Source organism: Anastrepha obliqua, chromosome 5 (genome assembly GCF_027943255.1).
Source record: "Anastrepha obliqua isolate idAnaObli1 chromosome 5, idAnaObli1_1.0, whole genome shotgun sequence".
NCBI lineage: Eukaryota > Metazoa > Arthropoda > Insecta > Diptera > Tephritidae > Anastrepha > Anastrepha obliqua.
Genome location: NC_072896.1, coordinates 41,597,511 through 41,614,299, shown reverse-complemented (window position 1 = coordinate 41,614,299; position 16,789 = coordinate 41,597,511). Strand labels below are relative to the sequence as shown.

At 39.0% G+C, this 16,789-nt stretch overlaps 2 protein-coding genes across 3 annotated transcripts in view; both read right to left on the bottom strand.

Moving 5' to 3' along the window:
• Positions 1 to 9,770: 9,770 nt before the first annotated feature.
• LOC129247590 (peroxisomal acyl-coenzyme A oxidase 3-like) lies at positions 9,771 to 11,214 on the bottom strand. Its single transcript, XM_054886769.1, has 2 exons — positions 10,877 to 11,214; positions 9,771 to 10,808 (listed from the first exon to the last, which is right to left on the bottom strand). The coding sequence occupies exons 1-2, from the start codon at positions 11,166 to 11,168 to the stop codon at positions 10,258 to 10,260; spliced, it is 843 nt and encodes a 280-aa protein (XP_054742744.1). The 5' UTR covers positions 11,169 to 11,214; the 3' UTR covers positions 9,771 to 10,257.
• Positions 11,215 to 15,687: 4,473 nt separating this feature from the next.
• The window catches only part of LOC129248025 (peroxisomal acyl-coenzyme A oxidase 3), a 38,812-nt gene continuing 37,710 nt past the window's right edge, over positions 15,688 to 16,789 (bottom strand). For both annotated transcript variants that reach the window (XM_054887432.1, XM_054887431.1), the window contains exon 6: positions 15,688 to 16,725. In XM_054887432.1, the coding sequence (XP_054743407.1) occupies positions 16,175 to 16,725 (551 nt within the window). In that variant the 3' untranslated portion in view covers positions 15,688 to 16,174. The remainder of the gene's footprint in view (positions 16,726 to 16,789) is intronic.

The window sequence follows — 16,789 nt, the reverse complement described above, 5'->3', positions numbered from 1 at the left end:
AAGTGTGCAGATTGAATTTGGACAATCCATATTTTTCATATGGCCAGCTGTTTAGTATGTAGTTCACGTATCGGACAGCCAAAATTTATTCGTTTTTGCTAAAGACGTAAAAACAAAAAAAGTTGTATATCTTAAAGAACTTAAATAAAAAGTCATTAATATCTCATTAAATTTCAACAGGTGTACTCATTACATATTATAACTAAAAAAAAGAACTATTTAAATAAAATTAGTTTTTCTGCGGCAGCGACGCACCAGGTAGTCTCGTAAGTAATTTGCAATAAAACCAAATCAGCCAAAGAAAGTGTTTTAATTAAATGTCCCTGAGTTACGCTAGTATCCGCACAAAATGCAACAGAATTTGCTAAGTTTTGCATCAAGAATAATTTTATTGAGAATCCTTAAATTCTATATTACGTTTGTACGTAAATGAGTCATCCAGACCACAGCGAAAAATGCAAATTCAACGAATATTCGAACACGAACACCTTTCTGGGTGTTTGGCTGAGCTCCTCCTATTATTTGTGGCGCGCGTCTTGATTTTGTCCCATAAATGGAGGGACCTGCAGTTTTACGGGGTTATATACCTTATGAGCCCGAAAAAATGGACGATTTTTTTTTTAATATGTTTTAGAACTTTTATTCAAATGAGGCCTATATCATACTGAAGGGTAACTCTCGAAGAATACATTTTGGTGTTTTTATTTAAAAAAATGTTATTATTTATTGTTGATATCGCCCCTCCTCCGAAACGCCGTTTTTTAGAAGAGGCTTGCGGTGATCACAGTAGCGCATGAGCAGCTCAACTGAAATCAAAAAATTAAATGATTATTGTAGAAAAATATTTTTTAGTGAATCTGAACGGTTAATTTACCCAAAAAAGATTTTCTCGATATGAGAACCGCTTTGCACCAAAAACAAAAAAAACGATTTTTGAGGGGTTGAAAAATTAAAAAAAAAAATTTATTCCAGCGAACTATGCAAATATTTATAAAAAGTCATCCGTTCAGAGGTTATAACTCCGAATAATTAAAAAAAAAGTTTATGCAAATCAGTCAAATAGTTTTTGATAAATAATGATTACCACGATGGTAATTTTCAAAAAAATACGACTTCGAGATAATCGCGTCTAAAGTTTTGCGTGCATTTCATTTATGGATAATTTTTCCGCTTCCACGGTCTGTAACTTTCGTTCCAATTCTCCGATCTTTATGATTTTTTGAATTTTTATTTTTAAGATGATGTACTTTTAGAATATGCCATAAAAAAATTTTCAATTTTTTAGTCCAACACAAGGTATGTATGTATAGGTATAATCCATTAAGCCGACTCCAAATGGCAAATGGCATGTTGATGGAAAAAGTACGCTCGGCGGTTTGCCATTACCTGCCGCGGGGCAACCGCTATTAGAAATTTTTTTTTTGTTTTGGTGTTTCACGGAGACCTAGGCTCAGTCTTCCGAATGGTAGTCACACACCAACCATTCGGCGACGGCGGCGGAATTCCATATTCGAATTGTTTGAATATTCGAAACACAGAGTGCTAAAATGCGCAATGTGATTTGAAAAGTGAAAACTATTTTGTAATATCCTCTGATCAAACTTTTTTTTTTGAATTGTATGCACTTACAAATGTTTTATAAACCTTTTCAAAGCAATATTAGAGTAGCATTCTGTGTTCATAAGCTCGACCTAAGATGTATACGTTTGAAAAATATATTAAGGGTTGTACTTCTGGTTCCTATGACTACCATCAGAATCAGAATTTTTTGATTTGCGGACCAATTTTTACGAAGCATACATTTTTGTCTATTAGATTACTATCAGACCCTAAGCTAATAAAATAGACGATTATGGCATATTTTAACCCGCCAATAATCGCCTTGTCTAGAGATGTAAGCCACTCGAGTATGTTAAGTGTAATTTTATTTTTTGTTAATTTTTCTTAAGGTAAAAGAAACTGAAAACCATCAATACATAAATTCTTCTAAGTCACTACTTTTTTTAAATTTAAAATGACATACACATTTATGAGCGCGACTATTGCGGCACTAAATCACAATCTTCTGCTTGGGGTTAGCTCTCTTAGTTCGCAATTTCCAAATATTTGGCTTCCTTGGGGACATAACGATGTTTAGAACTTTCTTCCCACTAAAAGAAATTCAGTAGTTGATTACAACAGTAACGCACTGCTCTTCAACTTTTATGACCTAACTATAAGTTAACTACAGTGTAATGAAGAACTTCCTGTGTATTGAATTTGTGGTTTTTCACATATTTTTTATCTCTGCATGAAGCGCATTTAATTGTTGTGTACGGTTTTTATTGCAAATGCAAATATCTCTCCGGAATGCATCTATTTTATACCCAACCATAAATTAGATAACTTTTAGCTAACTTCTAGGCAACTAAGCAACTAACTATAAATTTGTTGAAGAGTCATGCGGAGTCGGACAAAACACTACTGTAATTATTTGGTTCCATTAAAAATAATCCACGTATCAGCCTCTAAAAGGGGAATAGTTGGATTATATACCAAAATGGGAAAACCAAAACCAATTAAGCTAAGACTGCAACTTGGCACGAATACATAAATTATATACACCGTACTTACAATAATAAGAGAAAGGTATTGGAATAGGGCGTGTGGCAACTCCCTAAACTAAACTATAAACTGAAATTTCTAAATCGGATTTCTCATCTCATATCGCATGTGCTAAATAAGTGCATCAATGTAAATTTTAAAATCTTAAAACAACTCTTATGGATCGCTACCGACATATTTTATCACATTGTATAGTTCAATTGAAATTGAATAAAACCTACTACTTATAGTTAGAATTATTTTTGGTCGAATTTTCGCATATACATATGTATGTGTCTTTACCGAACTATGAAGGGCAAAATTTAACAATGTATTTTAAAATTTTACAATGGTACTCAGTTTTTTGTTTCAATGTGCCATTTTTAATTTCATTACAGGGTCCTGTACTCGAAGCGTAACTTCAGACTACTCACGCAACTGATGCACAAATATCTGTATGTCTATTAGTTGGCTAAATAGCAGTCCAGAGCATTGTTTACAAGCGCGCGGAAGCATTTTGCCGAGAGTAAACGCGAGAAAAGAAAATCAAAGGAAAATCACAACCGGCGATTGTTCGTGAGCTCAAGCACCCTAAAGTAAATCAAGTTTTTTTTTATCGCACACACTGATACTGGTAGCATCGCGAAACGTCATGGAGATGGTCATCAAAAGACTCCAACGTCACGTGAAATGGTTTAAAAAGTGAAGAAGCGACTTGAGCGAAATCCCCGACGAAGTGCCAATCAAATCACGAAAGAGCTGAAAATATCTGACCGTAGCATCCGCCGCATACTGAAAAATGATCTCAAAGTCAAGCTTTACAAGATCCAAAAGGCGCATGATCTCACATTGAGAGAGCGAAGGAGTTACTTCGCTTGGCCGAAAGCGGTCAATTTTCGAACATTGTGTTTCTGACCAGAAAATTTTTCAAATTGAGCAATTCGTAAACTCGCAAAACGATGGGATTTATTTGATCGACTGTTCATATGAGAATTTGAGTCATCGATTGGCCACCAGGAAACAGCACCCGCCACAGATAATGGTTTGGTAGTTTGGGCCGCTCTAACCGCAGGTGGGCGCTCTCCAATCGTTTTCATCGAGCCTGGCGTCAAGGTAAGTTCGAAATATTATCGGAAAAGTATTCTGGAGGTTGCTTTGAAGCCGTGGGCAAACAAAAATCTCGGTGGCATATCATGGACGTTTCAACAGGACTTGGCACCGTCTCATAAAGCTCGAGTGAACCAAGAATGAGTAAAAAACAACGTTTCGAACTTCATAAGGTCCACACAATGGCTCTCAAATTCGCCAGATGGGAATCCGATGGATAATTCTCTTTGGTCCCTTTTGGAGAGCAAGGTCCGAACTGAAAGATTTACCAGTCTCGAGGCGTTGAAAAAAGTCATTGTCCGCTAGTGGGCGAAAATACCTGCAAATCACATTCGGGCAGCTTGCGATTCGTTTCTGGACCGACTCAAAGCCTTAGTACAGACAAAAGGTGGTCATATCGAGCAAAAGTAAATTGATTCTTTATTTTGTATTATTTTCACACATTTTTTTACTTTTAATTGAATTAAAGTAATTTTCCAAACTAAATTTATGACCTTTTCAATTGGATGCACTTCGAGTGCCGGGCCCTGTACTATTAGTTTACAGCCGCCGGTGCTTTTTAGGATTGGAATCGACTCCCACTGTGAGCAAGAAATATCAAAACAAATATTTTTTTTTATTAGCGTTCGCCTCAACAAGCAATGAAAAAAGCTCTTCATCAAAACCATCTGGCATCGGACACACATCCCATTTGTAGAAGAATTTTTTATTAGATTACTACAAATACAAATTTTGGCGTGACTTACAACTTTTTATTTGTAATATTTTTGATAACCAGCAAAAAAGAGAAATCTACATATGTCGTTAACTACTTATTTATGCAAATAAGAATACTCATCGAAAACAAGCGGCTAGCTACTGATTCTAAATAAAAAAAAACAAAAATAAAATTTTGTAAGGCAAAACAGTGAAAGACAAATACAACAAAATAACGACATCAGCTTCGATGATGACAGCCGACGCAGTCAAGTTCAAAGCGAATAGAATTGCAAACGAATTTTTATATTGGGAATCACCCAGCACAAACAGAGTTGATCATTAATTAATTGCAAAAGAAAAAAAGTTGTAGCTGCTTAACACATTGATGACCAAAGCGGATTAAAGGAATTTGTGCACACTTTTCATATTTACATCACCCGAGCATGTAGACCTTGCCCCAGTGCTGCCCTCAATGTCGTGTTGCACTTATTTCCCATCGACTTTTACGTTATTTCCATCGCTGCCCAGAGTGCAATCAGGCTAAAGGAGGTTGGAAATCCCAAGAGCCAGTTTAGCATTTTTGGGCAGTTAACACCGCACTTCTCTGAACTTCGGACAAATCTCTCTGCCCGCAAACTGGAGTTTGAAGGACGTGCCAGGGCATTCTTTTCAAGTAAGCAGGATTAGAACGAGGGGAAAATTTGCACCGACACGGGTACCTCTGTCTTCAAAGACGGCTCCAAGATGGCATCGGGAGTCGGAGCAGGGATTTTCTCTAAATCAGCTAATTTATCTATTTGCTTCAAGTTTATCTAATCCTTTAGTTTTTCAGGCAGAAATCTTTGCGACTCTGCAGGCATTAAGAACGCTTAGGAAACGCAGAGGAGCGGGTAATTTAAACATTTTTTCCGATAATCAAGCTGATCAAGGCTCTAATGACGCCAGGGTGTAGGTAACATTTCCCTGCTCTGGGTTTCAGGACACAGAAATATAGAGGGATTTCTGATAAGCTTGCCAGAAAGAGGACTTAATTGATCTCAGAGATCTTCTATACGGTCATGGGCATCCCCCTGACTGTTGTTAAAGGCGTATTGCTCAACATAATATTTCTCAGCAAAGCGCAGAAAAGATGGAAACCCCTGTGGCCTCAGTACAATAGACTGAGAACTCAGAAAGTTCCCCATACCATTCAATTTCCAAACTCGTAGCTGTGTTTACCGGTCATTAAACGATCGGCCCGCACGCAGAAAACTTAAGTTTAACTTTTAATCCCCATTGCAAAAGCTGTGGAGACCTTTCAGAGAAGGAGACTGTTGAGCATTTTCTCTGTAAATGTCTGTGTTCGGCAGTTGGACAATTAAGGACACTGGGTGCTTTTTTTTCGACGGCCTGGGGCAGTGCGCCAACCTAAATCCCATCAATCTTCTCCATTATATCAACAGCTCTGGCTGGCTGTAAATATCTGCCTGTTCAAGATCTTATAAAAGTATCAAAACGGCTTTTTTGGTCTACTTAAGGAATGCCATAGTGGTACTTCAACCATTTCACCTACCTACATACCTTTCATATTTACATCTCGAGACGACCTACTTATAGATACAGACAATTCCAGTTTCATATTTGCGCTTTCACTAATTTCTCGTCCTATAAACGAAGACTCAAATGATAAATTCACATTTTATTGATTTTCATTATGAATTGGCTCTTCGGAAAGTGACTCACTTTCAACAACGCCCGAGCCATTAAATATAAAATGTTGTTCGTATTTGCTAGCCACTTCTTTTTTTTTCTTCCGGGATAATTTTGGATATTTATGACATCTACATATTTAAGGGAATATTAAAATGGTAAAACGATGTTCAATTGTCTTTGCTAATTTTTGAAAAAATTATTACAGCAATAATAATAAGCGCGTGATTAATTTTGTTGGCATCTGTCTAATCACTTTTCTTTCGGATTTTCCAGCAATATTTCTTTGCAAGCAAGTTTTTGATTTGGCAATTTTAATTTGCTTTGAAGCAAAAGTATCAAAAAACGCTTAATACTGATAACAAAAACCTCAACTCTAGTTAAATACATATATACATAATTGGCTCTTACACCCTTTACTGGCTCTTTAGCCCAGCTTCTCCTCCTATCTGCATGTGCGTCTTGATGTGGTTTCACAAATGGAGGGACTTACAGTATTAAGCCGACTCCGAACGGTAAATGGTTTTTTGTTAATGAGGACCTTTTTCATGGCAGAATTCCCTCGCAGGTTTGCTATTGTCTATTGTGGGGCGAGCGCTATAAAAAAAAACAATTTCTATCATTTGGTGTTTCATGCACGGAGATTCGAACATGTACACTTCCGAATAGTAGTCAATCATTCGGCTACGGCAACTACAGTAATTTAGGAAATATGCTAAAATATGTTTAAATTTTTCCCCTTTTGTTTCATGCTCATCAATCAGCGATCGGTCTCGAGGAACTCCACACCCATTGGCTGCCTGAGGTCGGATCAGGGTGTTGGACGACGAGCAGCGAGTCTCTTAGATGGCTTCTCGACGCCCATTTTCCGACAAAACCGAACGCGAGCAGCACCAGTGATTGATTCCACTCACGCTCTAAATTATCCATCATTCTTCGGTTCCTGTTTGTAGTTATATGTTTTTTTACATACCACCTTGAACAAAAAGTTACAGAATATATTCAGAAAATGATCGCCTTCAAAGTACTCCTCATCAACTGCAACGCACAGCGTTTTATCCAGCACTCGAAACATTTCTAGAAATCTATTTTCAGTATAGTCATCAGAGTTTTCTTCGATTTTTCCACTATTTGCTTTTAACTGTTAAAACGTGTGGACTTTCGACTCGGTCAAACAGAATAAAATATCACAGGTGTATTCGATAGCTGCGGTATTTTAATGGTATTAGTTTCGTTCTTTGTCACAAATTAATGGATAATGTTGGGATGTGCGACGGTGTGTTGTCATGGAGAAAAATCCACGATTTCTTTTCCCAAAAATCCTTTCTTTTTTGGCGAATTGCTTCACGTAAACGTCTCAAAAATGCCCAAACTGTCTGACCTTCTGCCATAAATTCATGGTGTAGAATGCCTTTGAACATCGCTTTGAACTGAAAATAAGATGGTTCTTAGTCTTATTTCATTCGGACCTGTCCACTCTCTCGCCTGGTGTCTGGATTGCGTGTCGTAAGCATAGTACCGTACATAGTCGTCTCCAGTAGTACCGGGTTTGATGCATGTTGAGCCGGATTCATCCTCGGAAATCATGTCTTTGACGATATGTTGTTGTAGCAGTATACATAGCCCTGTCAGTGTAGTGTAAATCACCGGTCGTCTCCGTCTAGCTCATCTAACAGTAGGCCCAGGAAACTTGCTGTTTCGACAGGTTGGGTCCAGAGGGAGAGTGGGTTGGATGGGTGCGTGCTAAAGTGATAGATGAGTGGGTTTGATGGGGCATATGAAAAGGTGGTTAGTGTCGTGCAGGGTGCCTTCACATGCTCGATATCAACGCAGTCCCTGTTTTGCATGAAATTCAAGTCTATTGAGACCAACTTTGCAAACCCATCACGACGCAAGCCCAAATCATTTACTTTAATGTTCTGAACAGATCCATAAACAATGTTGAAGTCCTCTGCCAGCTATATGAATGTAAATTAGCGGTAATTGATCAACTTTTCTTTCACTTTATTGATGTTTTCATCAGTTATCAATGTCGACGACCTACCAATACGTTCATCATCCTCGATGGGCCCACAATTTCATCTGAAGTGTTGTTATCAGTTGATTTAGAGCGTCACCTGACGGTTGTTCTCTGAACTTTTTAAATAAAAAAATAAAGGTGGTATGCGGTCTTTTTATTTATCCCATAAATACTCTATCATCCCGCATTCCTTCTGTCCCGAATGGAACATACGGCCTAGTATCGATTTGAACGTTTTATTGAGTTTTCAGTAATAGAACTAAATATTTCCATATGAACGCAAATTCTAAACTCCAAACCCAGGTTATCAAGGTGTACGATATGGAGGTGAGAATAGAAATTGAATAGGTTTATACCAGGTATATACCTATGAAATGAGACTTTTATTCAATTTCAAACGTTAATTAACAAAAAATGGTTACAAATTGAATCTTCAAAATAATAGCCATCGCTAGCAACACATTTTTCCCATCTCTCAGGCAATTTGTGGATGCCGCGGCAAAAAAATTGGCCGCCTTTGGCCGCAAACCAATCATCGAGCCATTTTTTGGCTTTTTCGTGAGAATTGAAGCGCTGCTCGGAAAGTGCGTGGCCCATCCATGATAATCGGAAGGCGCCAAGTCTGGTGAGTAAGCCGCATACACCAGCGGTTCCCAATCGTACGTCTCCACCAATTCCCGGGTCGCTCTTATTCGATGTGGTGCATTGTCATCAAGAAAAATTTCTTTCTGACGCCATCGGCATATTCTGGGCGTTTTCGGTATATAGCGCTATTCAAATCGGCCAATTGTCGTTAGTAGCGTGCACCGGCAACTGTTTCACCTTGTTTTAATAGCTCGTACCAAATCATACCACGCTGATCCCAGAAAACACACAGCATTGCATTGCGGTCGAAGCGATTTGGTTTGGCCGTTGTTTTTGACTTGTGGCCGGGCGGACCATACGATCCTTTACGCTTGGGACTGGAGAAATACACCCAGTTTTCATCACCCGTAACGATTCGATGCACCCGTAACTTCCTTTTGAACCGGGAGAGCAGCATTTCACAAGTGGCTTTTCGGTTCTCTTGCTGCCTTTCAGTTAGTTCATGCGGCACTCATCTTCCGACCTTTAAAATCAAGCCCATGTCTTTCAAACGTTTGGAAATGGTTTTTTGGATCACTCCCAATTGTTCTGCCATCATTTCTTGCGTTTGACCAACATCTTCATCCAACAATGCTTGCAATTCGGCGTCCTCAAACTTTTTCGGTGGCCGGCCACGGTCCTCGTTCTCCAGCACTGTGCTCTACTTAGAGCATATCCACCATAAGCTTCTATAAGCGTTTGATGAGCTTGAGAAGCGTTTTTCATCAATTGATAACAGAAAATCAACGATGTCCGTAAATTGTAGTTTGAAGACACGAAATTCGACATTTTTAAGAGCGACGAAAATGCATTGTTGTATAAAACGTAACAAACAATGAACTGAATATTGTTGATAAATGACAGACGAAAAACAAGACATTTGGGAAGGTTTAAAAGATTGCAGATAGCTGCTTCCACAGATTTCTAAAACCACTTTACACCCCAATGCTCAATGTATGGCATGTCTTTTATGTATGTTGTGTGAGCCACTTGTGGGGTCAAAAATATTCAAAATGATGACTTTCTCAAAATTAAATAAAGAACACAATTTCATTTCGGTTAAAATCTTTAATGGATTTAAAGGTTTAACAGATACAGAATACGTATTTTTCAGCCGCATTCACTAACGGTAATAACAATTCCAACACAGGTATGTTACAAAAATTGTTTTACGAAATACATCAGCGGTAATGTAAATTTAATTAGATAAATATATGTACATATTTGTATGTTTATGCACTATGAATGACATACATATTTATTTACTTGGTAAATTCTCATATCAAATCGATTCCATATGTAAAAATGTGAAGCCACAAAAATATTAGCACGTACCGTTATCATAGACATCACTATAATTATTATTATCAGTTTTACAATAGTTTCTACACAGACACAATCACCTCCTAGATTCACGCACACATTACATTGCAATACAGTACAGTTACTTGTTTCGTAAAAAGGATCTACACTAGGAAAATGCAATATACTCGCATATTTAGTATGTATTTGCTTATCCCCATTCGGGAGTTCTTTTAAAGCTTCGACTTCACTTGAGGAATAATAATATCTTTCCACCAAGAAGGCCGCTCAAATGCGCCCTTATTGGTCATAAATTCACTTTGTAGATTCTCGTACAAAAGTCCATCGGATTTGGCAATGACCGAATTCAATGCGAAATCGGGTGGTGCCAAAGCGTCCGCCACCGATACTGACGATTCCTTGAGTTCGCTACATTTAGAAAGCAAACGTGCACGTACCGCTTCCGCAAAAGATGCCGATTTTGCAAATCCCCCCACGTAGAACGTGGTCATGTGACGATCAATACACCACATGGAGTAGACAGCGAAAAGGAGTTCTAGCACCTGTGATAGTTCGGTGTTAACGTTCAATCGACGAAAACGTTGCCTGAAACGACTCAAGGCAAAGTATTCGGCATAGGCCAACGACAAGTCCCGCGCACCATAAACCTGCGAATTGTTGCGCGCATCGAAGCGGTGTGCGCCCGCTTTTATATCCTGGGCCACGCGTTTTGACGTCTTATCCACTAGGTAGCATAGCATCCATTCGTAGCAATGAAGGACAACTAAAAAAAGTGGAAAGTAGAATGAAATTCAGTACAATATATAATACAGTTATCCACATTTCACTCACAATCCATAGATTCGATTGGACTTTCACGCAAGATATTCTCGTAGGTGTGTTGGAGAATGTCGCCTCGATTTTTTAAGAAATTTGCAGTGCCCACTGGGCTTTCAATGGTGCCGTTCCATTGACGCAGAAGCCAGTTGGAAGCTTGTTGGCCGAGCACGTTGTTATCGCCTTCGTAGGTGACACTCGGATCGTGATCGTTGCGCAGATCGCCCAGCTTGGAGGCTTTCAAATAGCCATGACCTCCACAAGCTTCTCGCGCTTCCTGAATTGCATCTCTCGCTGTCCATGTCATCAGTGGTTTCGAAGAGGAAATAACAGCGTGAATTTCCGAAACAATTTGGGTCTGTAATTTGGAGAATAGTTCATTAAACCAAATGCTTAAGTCGTAGGTACTATATATAATCGTATGAAAGAAATAAAACCAAATGTAATTAAATTCATGAAATAAAGCCAAACAAAAAACGTCTAAGCCAGAAAAGGTGCAGCACATGGGCATCCCCCTGACTGTTGTTAAAGGCGTATTGCTCAACATAATATTTCTCAGCAAAGCGCAGAAAAGATGGAAACCCCTGTGGCCTCAGTACAATAGACTGAGAACTCAGAAAGTTCCCCATACCATTCAATTTCCAAACTCGTAGCTGTGTTTACCGGTCATTAAACGATCGGCCCGCACGCAGAAAACTTAAGTTTAACTTTTAATCCCCATTGCAAAAGCTGTGGAGACCTTTCAGAGAAGGAGACTGTTGAGCATTTTCTCTGTAAATGTCTGTGTTCGGCAGTTGGACAATTAAGGACACTGGGTGCTTTTTTTTCGACGGCCTGGGGCAGTGCGCCAACCTAAATCCCATCAATCTTCTCCATTATATCAACAGCTCTGGCTGGCTGTAAATATCTGCCTGTTCAAGATCTTATAAAAGTATCAAAACGGCTTTTTTGGTCTACTTAAGGAATGCCATAGTGGTACTTCAACCATTTCACCTACCTACATACCTTTCATATTTACATCTCGAGACGACCTACTTATAGATACAGACAATTCCAGTTTCATATTTGCGCTTTCACTAATTTCTCGTCCTATAAACGAAGACTCAAATGATAAATTCACATTTTATTGATTTTCATTATGAATTGGCTCTTCGGAAAGTGACTCACTTTCAACAACGCCCGAGCCATTAAATATAAAATGTTGTTCGTATTTGCTAGCCACTTCTTTTTTTTTCTTCCGGGATAATTTTGGATATTTATGACATCTACATATTTAAGGGAATATTAAAATGGTAAAACGATGTTCAATTGTCTTTGCTAATTTTTGAAAAAATTATTACAGCAATAATAATAAGCGCGTGATTAATTTTGTTGGCATCTGTCTAATCACTTTTCTTTCGGATTTTCCAGCAATATTTCTTTGCAAGCAAGTTTTTGATTTGGCAATTTTAATTTGCTTTGAAGCAAAAGTATCAAAAAACGCTTAATACTGATAACAAAAACCTCAACTCTAGTTAAATACATATATACATAATTGGCTCTTACACCCTTTACTGGCTCTTTAGCCCAGCTTCTCCTCCTATCTGCATGTGCGTCTTGATGTGGTTTCACAAATGGAGGGACTTACAGTATTAAGCCGACTCCGAACGGTAAATGGTTTTTTGTTAATGAGGACCTTTTTCATGGCAGAATTCCCTCGCAGGTTTGCTATTGTCTATTGTGGGGCGAGCGCTATAAAAAAAAACAATTTCTATCATTTGGTGTTTCATGCACGGAGATTCGAACATGTACACTTCCGAATAGTAGTCAATCATTCGGCTACGGCAACTACAGTAATTTAGGAAATATGCTAAAATATGTTTAAATTTTTCCCCTTTTGTTTCATGCTCATCAATCAGCGATCGGTCTCGAGGAACTCCACACCCATTGGCTGCCTGAGGTCGGATCAGGGTGTTGGACGACGAGCAGCGAGTCTCTTAGATGGCTTCTCGACGCCCATTTTCCGACAAAACCGAACGCGAGCAGCACCAGTGATTGATTCCACTCACGCTCTAAATTATCCATCATTCTTCGGTTCCTGTTTGTAGTTATATGTTTTTTTACATACCACCTTGAACAAAAAGTTACAGAATATATTCAGAAAATGATCGCCTTCAAAGTACTCCTCATCAACTGCAACGCACAGCGTTTTATCCAGCACTCGAAACATTTCTAGAAATCTATTTTCAGTATAGTCATCAGAGTTTTCTTCGATTTTTCCACTATTTGCTTTTAACTGTTAAAACGTGTGGACTTTCGACTCGGTCAAACAGAATAAAATATCACAGGTGTATTCGATAGCTGCGGTATTTTAATGGTATTAGTTTCGTTCTTTGTCACAAATTAATGGATAATGTTGGGATGTGCGACGGTGTGTTGTCATGGAGAAAAATCCACGATTTCTTTTCCCAAAAATCCTTTCTTTTTTGGCGAATTGCTTCACGTAAACGTCTCAAAAATGCCCAAACTGTCTGACCTTCTGCCATAAATTCATGGTGTAGAATGCCTTTGAACATCGCTTTGAACTGAAAATAAGATGGTTCTTAGTCTTATTTCATTCGGACCTGTCCACTCTCTCGCCTGGTGTCTGGATTGCGTGTCGTAAGCATAGTACCGTACATAGTCGTCTCCAGTAGTACCGGGTTTGATGCATGTTGAGCCGGATTCATCCTCGGAAATCATGTCTTTGACGATATGTTGTTGTAGCAGTATACATAGCCCTGTCAGTGTAGTGTAAATCACCGGTCGTCTCCGTCTAGCTCATCTAACAGTAGGCCCAGGAAACTTGCTGTTTCGACAGGTTGGGTCCAGAGGGAGAGTGGGTTGGATGGGTGCGTGCTAAAGTGATAGATGAGTGGGTTTGATGGGGCATATGAAAAGGTGGTTAGTGTCGTGCAGGGTGCCTTCACATGCTCGATATCAACGCAGTCCCTGTTTTGCATGAAATTCAAGTCTATTGAGACCAACTTTGCAAACCCATCACGACGCAAGCCCAAATCATTTACTTTAATGTTCTGAACAGATCCATAAACAATGTTGAAGTCCTCTGCCAGCTATATGAATGTAAATTAGCGGTAATTGATCAACTTTTCTTTCACTTTATTGATGTTTTCATCAGTTATCAATGTCGACGACCTACCAATACGTTCATCATCCTCGATGGGCCCACAATTTCATCTGAAGTGTTGTTATCAGTTGATTTAGAGCGTCACCTGACGGTTGTTCTCTGAACTTTTTAAATAAAAAAATAAAGGTGGTATGCGGTCTTTTTATTTATCCCATAAATACTCTATCATCCCGCATTCCTTCTGTCCCGAATGGAACATACGGCCTAGTATCGATTTGAACGTTTTATTGAGTTTTCAGTAATAGAACTAAATATTTCCATATGAACGCAAATTCTAAACTCCAAACCCAGGTTATCAAGGTGTACGATATGGAGGTGAGAATAGAAATTGAATAGGTTTATACCAGGTATATACCTATGAAATGAGACTTTTATTCAATTTCAAACGTTAATTAACAAAAAATGGTTACAAATTGAATCTTCAAAATAATAGCCATCGCTAGCAACACATTTTTCCCATCTCTCAGGCAATTTGTGGATGCCGCGGCAAAAAAATTGGCCGCCTTTGGCCGCAAACCAATCATCGAGCCATTTTTTGGCTTTTTCGTGAGAATTGAAGCGCTGCTCGGAAAGTGCGTGGCCCATCCATGATAATCGGAAGGCGCCAAGTCTGGTGAGTAAGCCGCATACACCAGCGGTTCCCAATCGTACGTCTCCACCAATTCCCGGGTCGCTCTTATTCGATGTGGTGCATTGTCATCAAGAAAAATTTCTTTCTGACGCCATCGGCATATTCTGGGCGTTTTCGGTATATAGCGCTATTCAAATCGGCCAATTGTCGTTAGTAGCGTGCACCGGCAACTGTTTCACCTTGTTTTAATAGCTCGTACCAAATCATACCACGCTGATCCCAGAAAACACACAGCATTGCATTGCGGTCGAAGCGATTTGGTTTGGCCGTTGTTTTTGACTTGTGGCCGGGCGGACCATACGATCCTTTACGCTTGGGACTGGAGAAATACACCCAGTTTTCATCACCCGTAACGATTCGATGCACCCGTAACTTCCTTTTGAACCGGGAGAGCAGCATTTCACAAGTGGCTTTTCGGTTCTCTTGCTGCCTTTCAGTTAGTTCATGCGGCACTCATCTTCCGGCCTTTAAAATCAAGCCCATGTCTTTCAAACGTTTGGAAATGGTTTTTTGGATCACTCCCAATTGTTCTGCCATCATTTCTTGCGTTTGACCAACATCTTCATCCAACAATGCTTGCAATTCGGCGTCCTCAAACTTTTTCGGTGGCCGGCCACGGTCCTCGTTCTCCAGCACTGTGCTCTACTTAGAGCATATCCACCATAAGCTTCTATAAGCGTTTGATGAGCTTGAGAAGCGTTTTTCATCAATTGATAACAGAAAATCAACGATGTCCGTAAATTGTAGTTTGAAGACACGAAATTCGACATTTTTAAGAGCGACGAAAATGCATTGTTGTATAAAACGTAACAAACAATGAACTGAATATTGTTGATAAATGACAGACGAAAAACAAGACATTTGGGAAGGTTTAAAAGATTGCAGATAGCTGCTTCCACAGATTTCTAAAACCACTTTACACCCCAATGCTCAATGTATGGCATGTCTTTTATGTATGTTGTGTGAGCCACTTGTGGGGTCAAAAATATTCAAAATGATGACTTTCTCAAAATTAAATAAAGAACACAATTTCATTTCGGTTAAAATCTTTAATGGATTTAAAGGTTTAACAGATACAGAATACGTATTTTTCAGCCGCATTCACTAACGGTAATAACAATTCCAACACAGGTATGTTACAAAAATTGTTTTACGAAATACATCAGCGGTAATGTAAATTTAATTAGATAAATATATGTACATATTTGTATGTTTATGCACTATGAATGACATACATATTTATTTACTTGGTAAATTCTCATATCAAATCGATTCCATATGTAAAAATGTGAAGCCACAAAAATATTAGCACGTACCGTTATCATAGACATCACTATAATTATTATTATCAGTTTTACAATAGTTTCTACACAGACACAATCACCTCCTAGATTCACGCACACATTACATTGCAATACAGTACAGTTACTTGTTTCGTAAAAAGGATCTACACTAGGAAAATGCAATATACTCGCATATTTAGTATGTATTTGCTTATCCCCATTCGGGAGTTCTTTTAAAGCTTCGACTTCACTTGAGGAATAATAATATCTTTCCACCAAGAAGGCCGCTCAAATGCGCCCTTATTGGTCATAAATTCACTTTGTAGATTCTCGTACAAAAGTCCATCGGATTTGGCAATGACCGAATTCAATGCGAAATCGGGTGGTGCCAAAGCGTCCGCCACCGATACTGACGATTCCTTGAGTTCGCTACATTTAGAAAGCAAACGTGCACGTACCGCTTCCGCAAAAGATGCCGATTTTGCAAATCCCCCCACGTAGAACGTGGTCATGTGACGATCAATACACCACATGGAGTAGACAGCGAAAAGGAGTTCTAGCACCTGTGATAGTTCGGTGTTAACGTTCAATCGACGAAAACGTTGCCTGAAACGACTCAAGGCAAAGTATTCGGCATAGGCCAACGACAAGTCCCGCGCACCATAAACCTGCGAATTGTTGCGCGCATCGAAGCGGTGTGCGCCCGCTTTTATATCCTGGGCCACGCGTTTTGACGTCTTATCCACTAGGTAGCATAGCATCCATTCGTAGCAATGAAGGACAACTAAAAAAAGTGGAAAGTAGAATGAAATTCAGTACAATATATAATACAGTTATCCACATTTCAC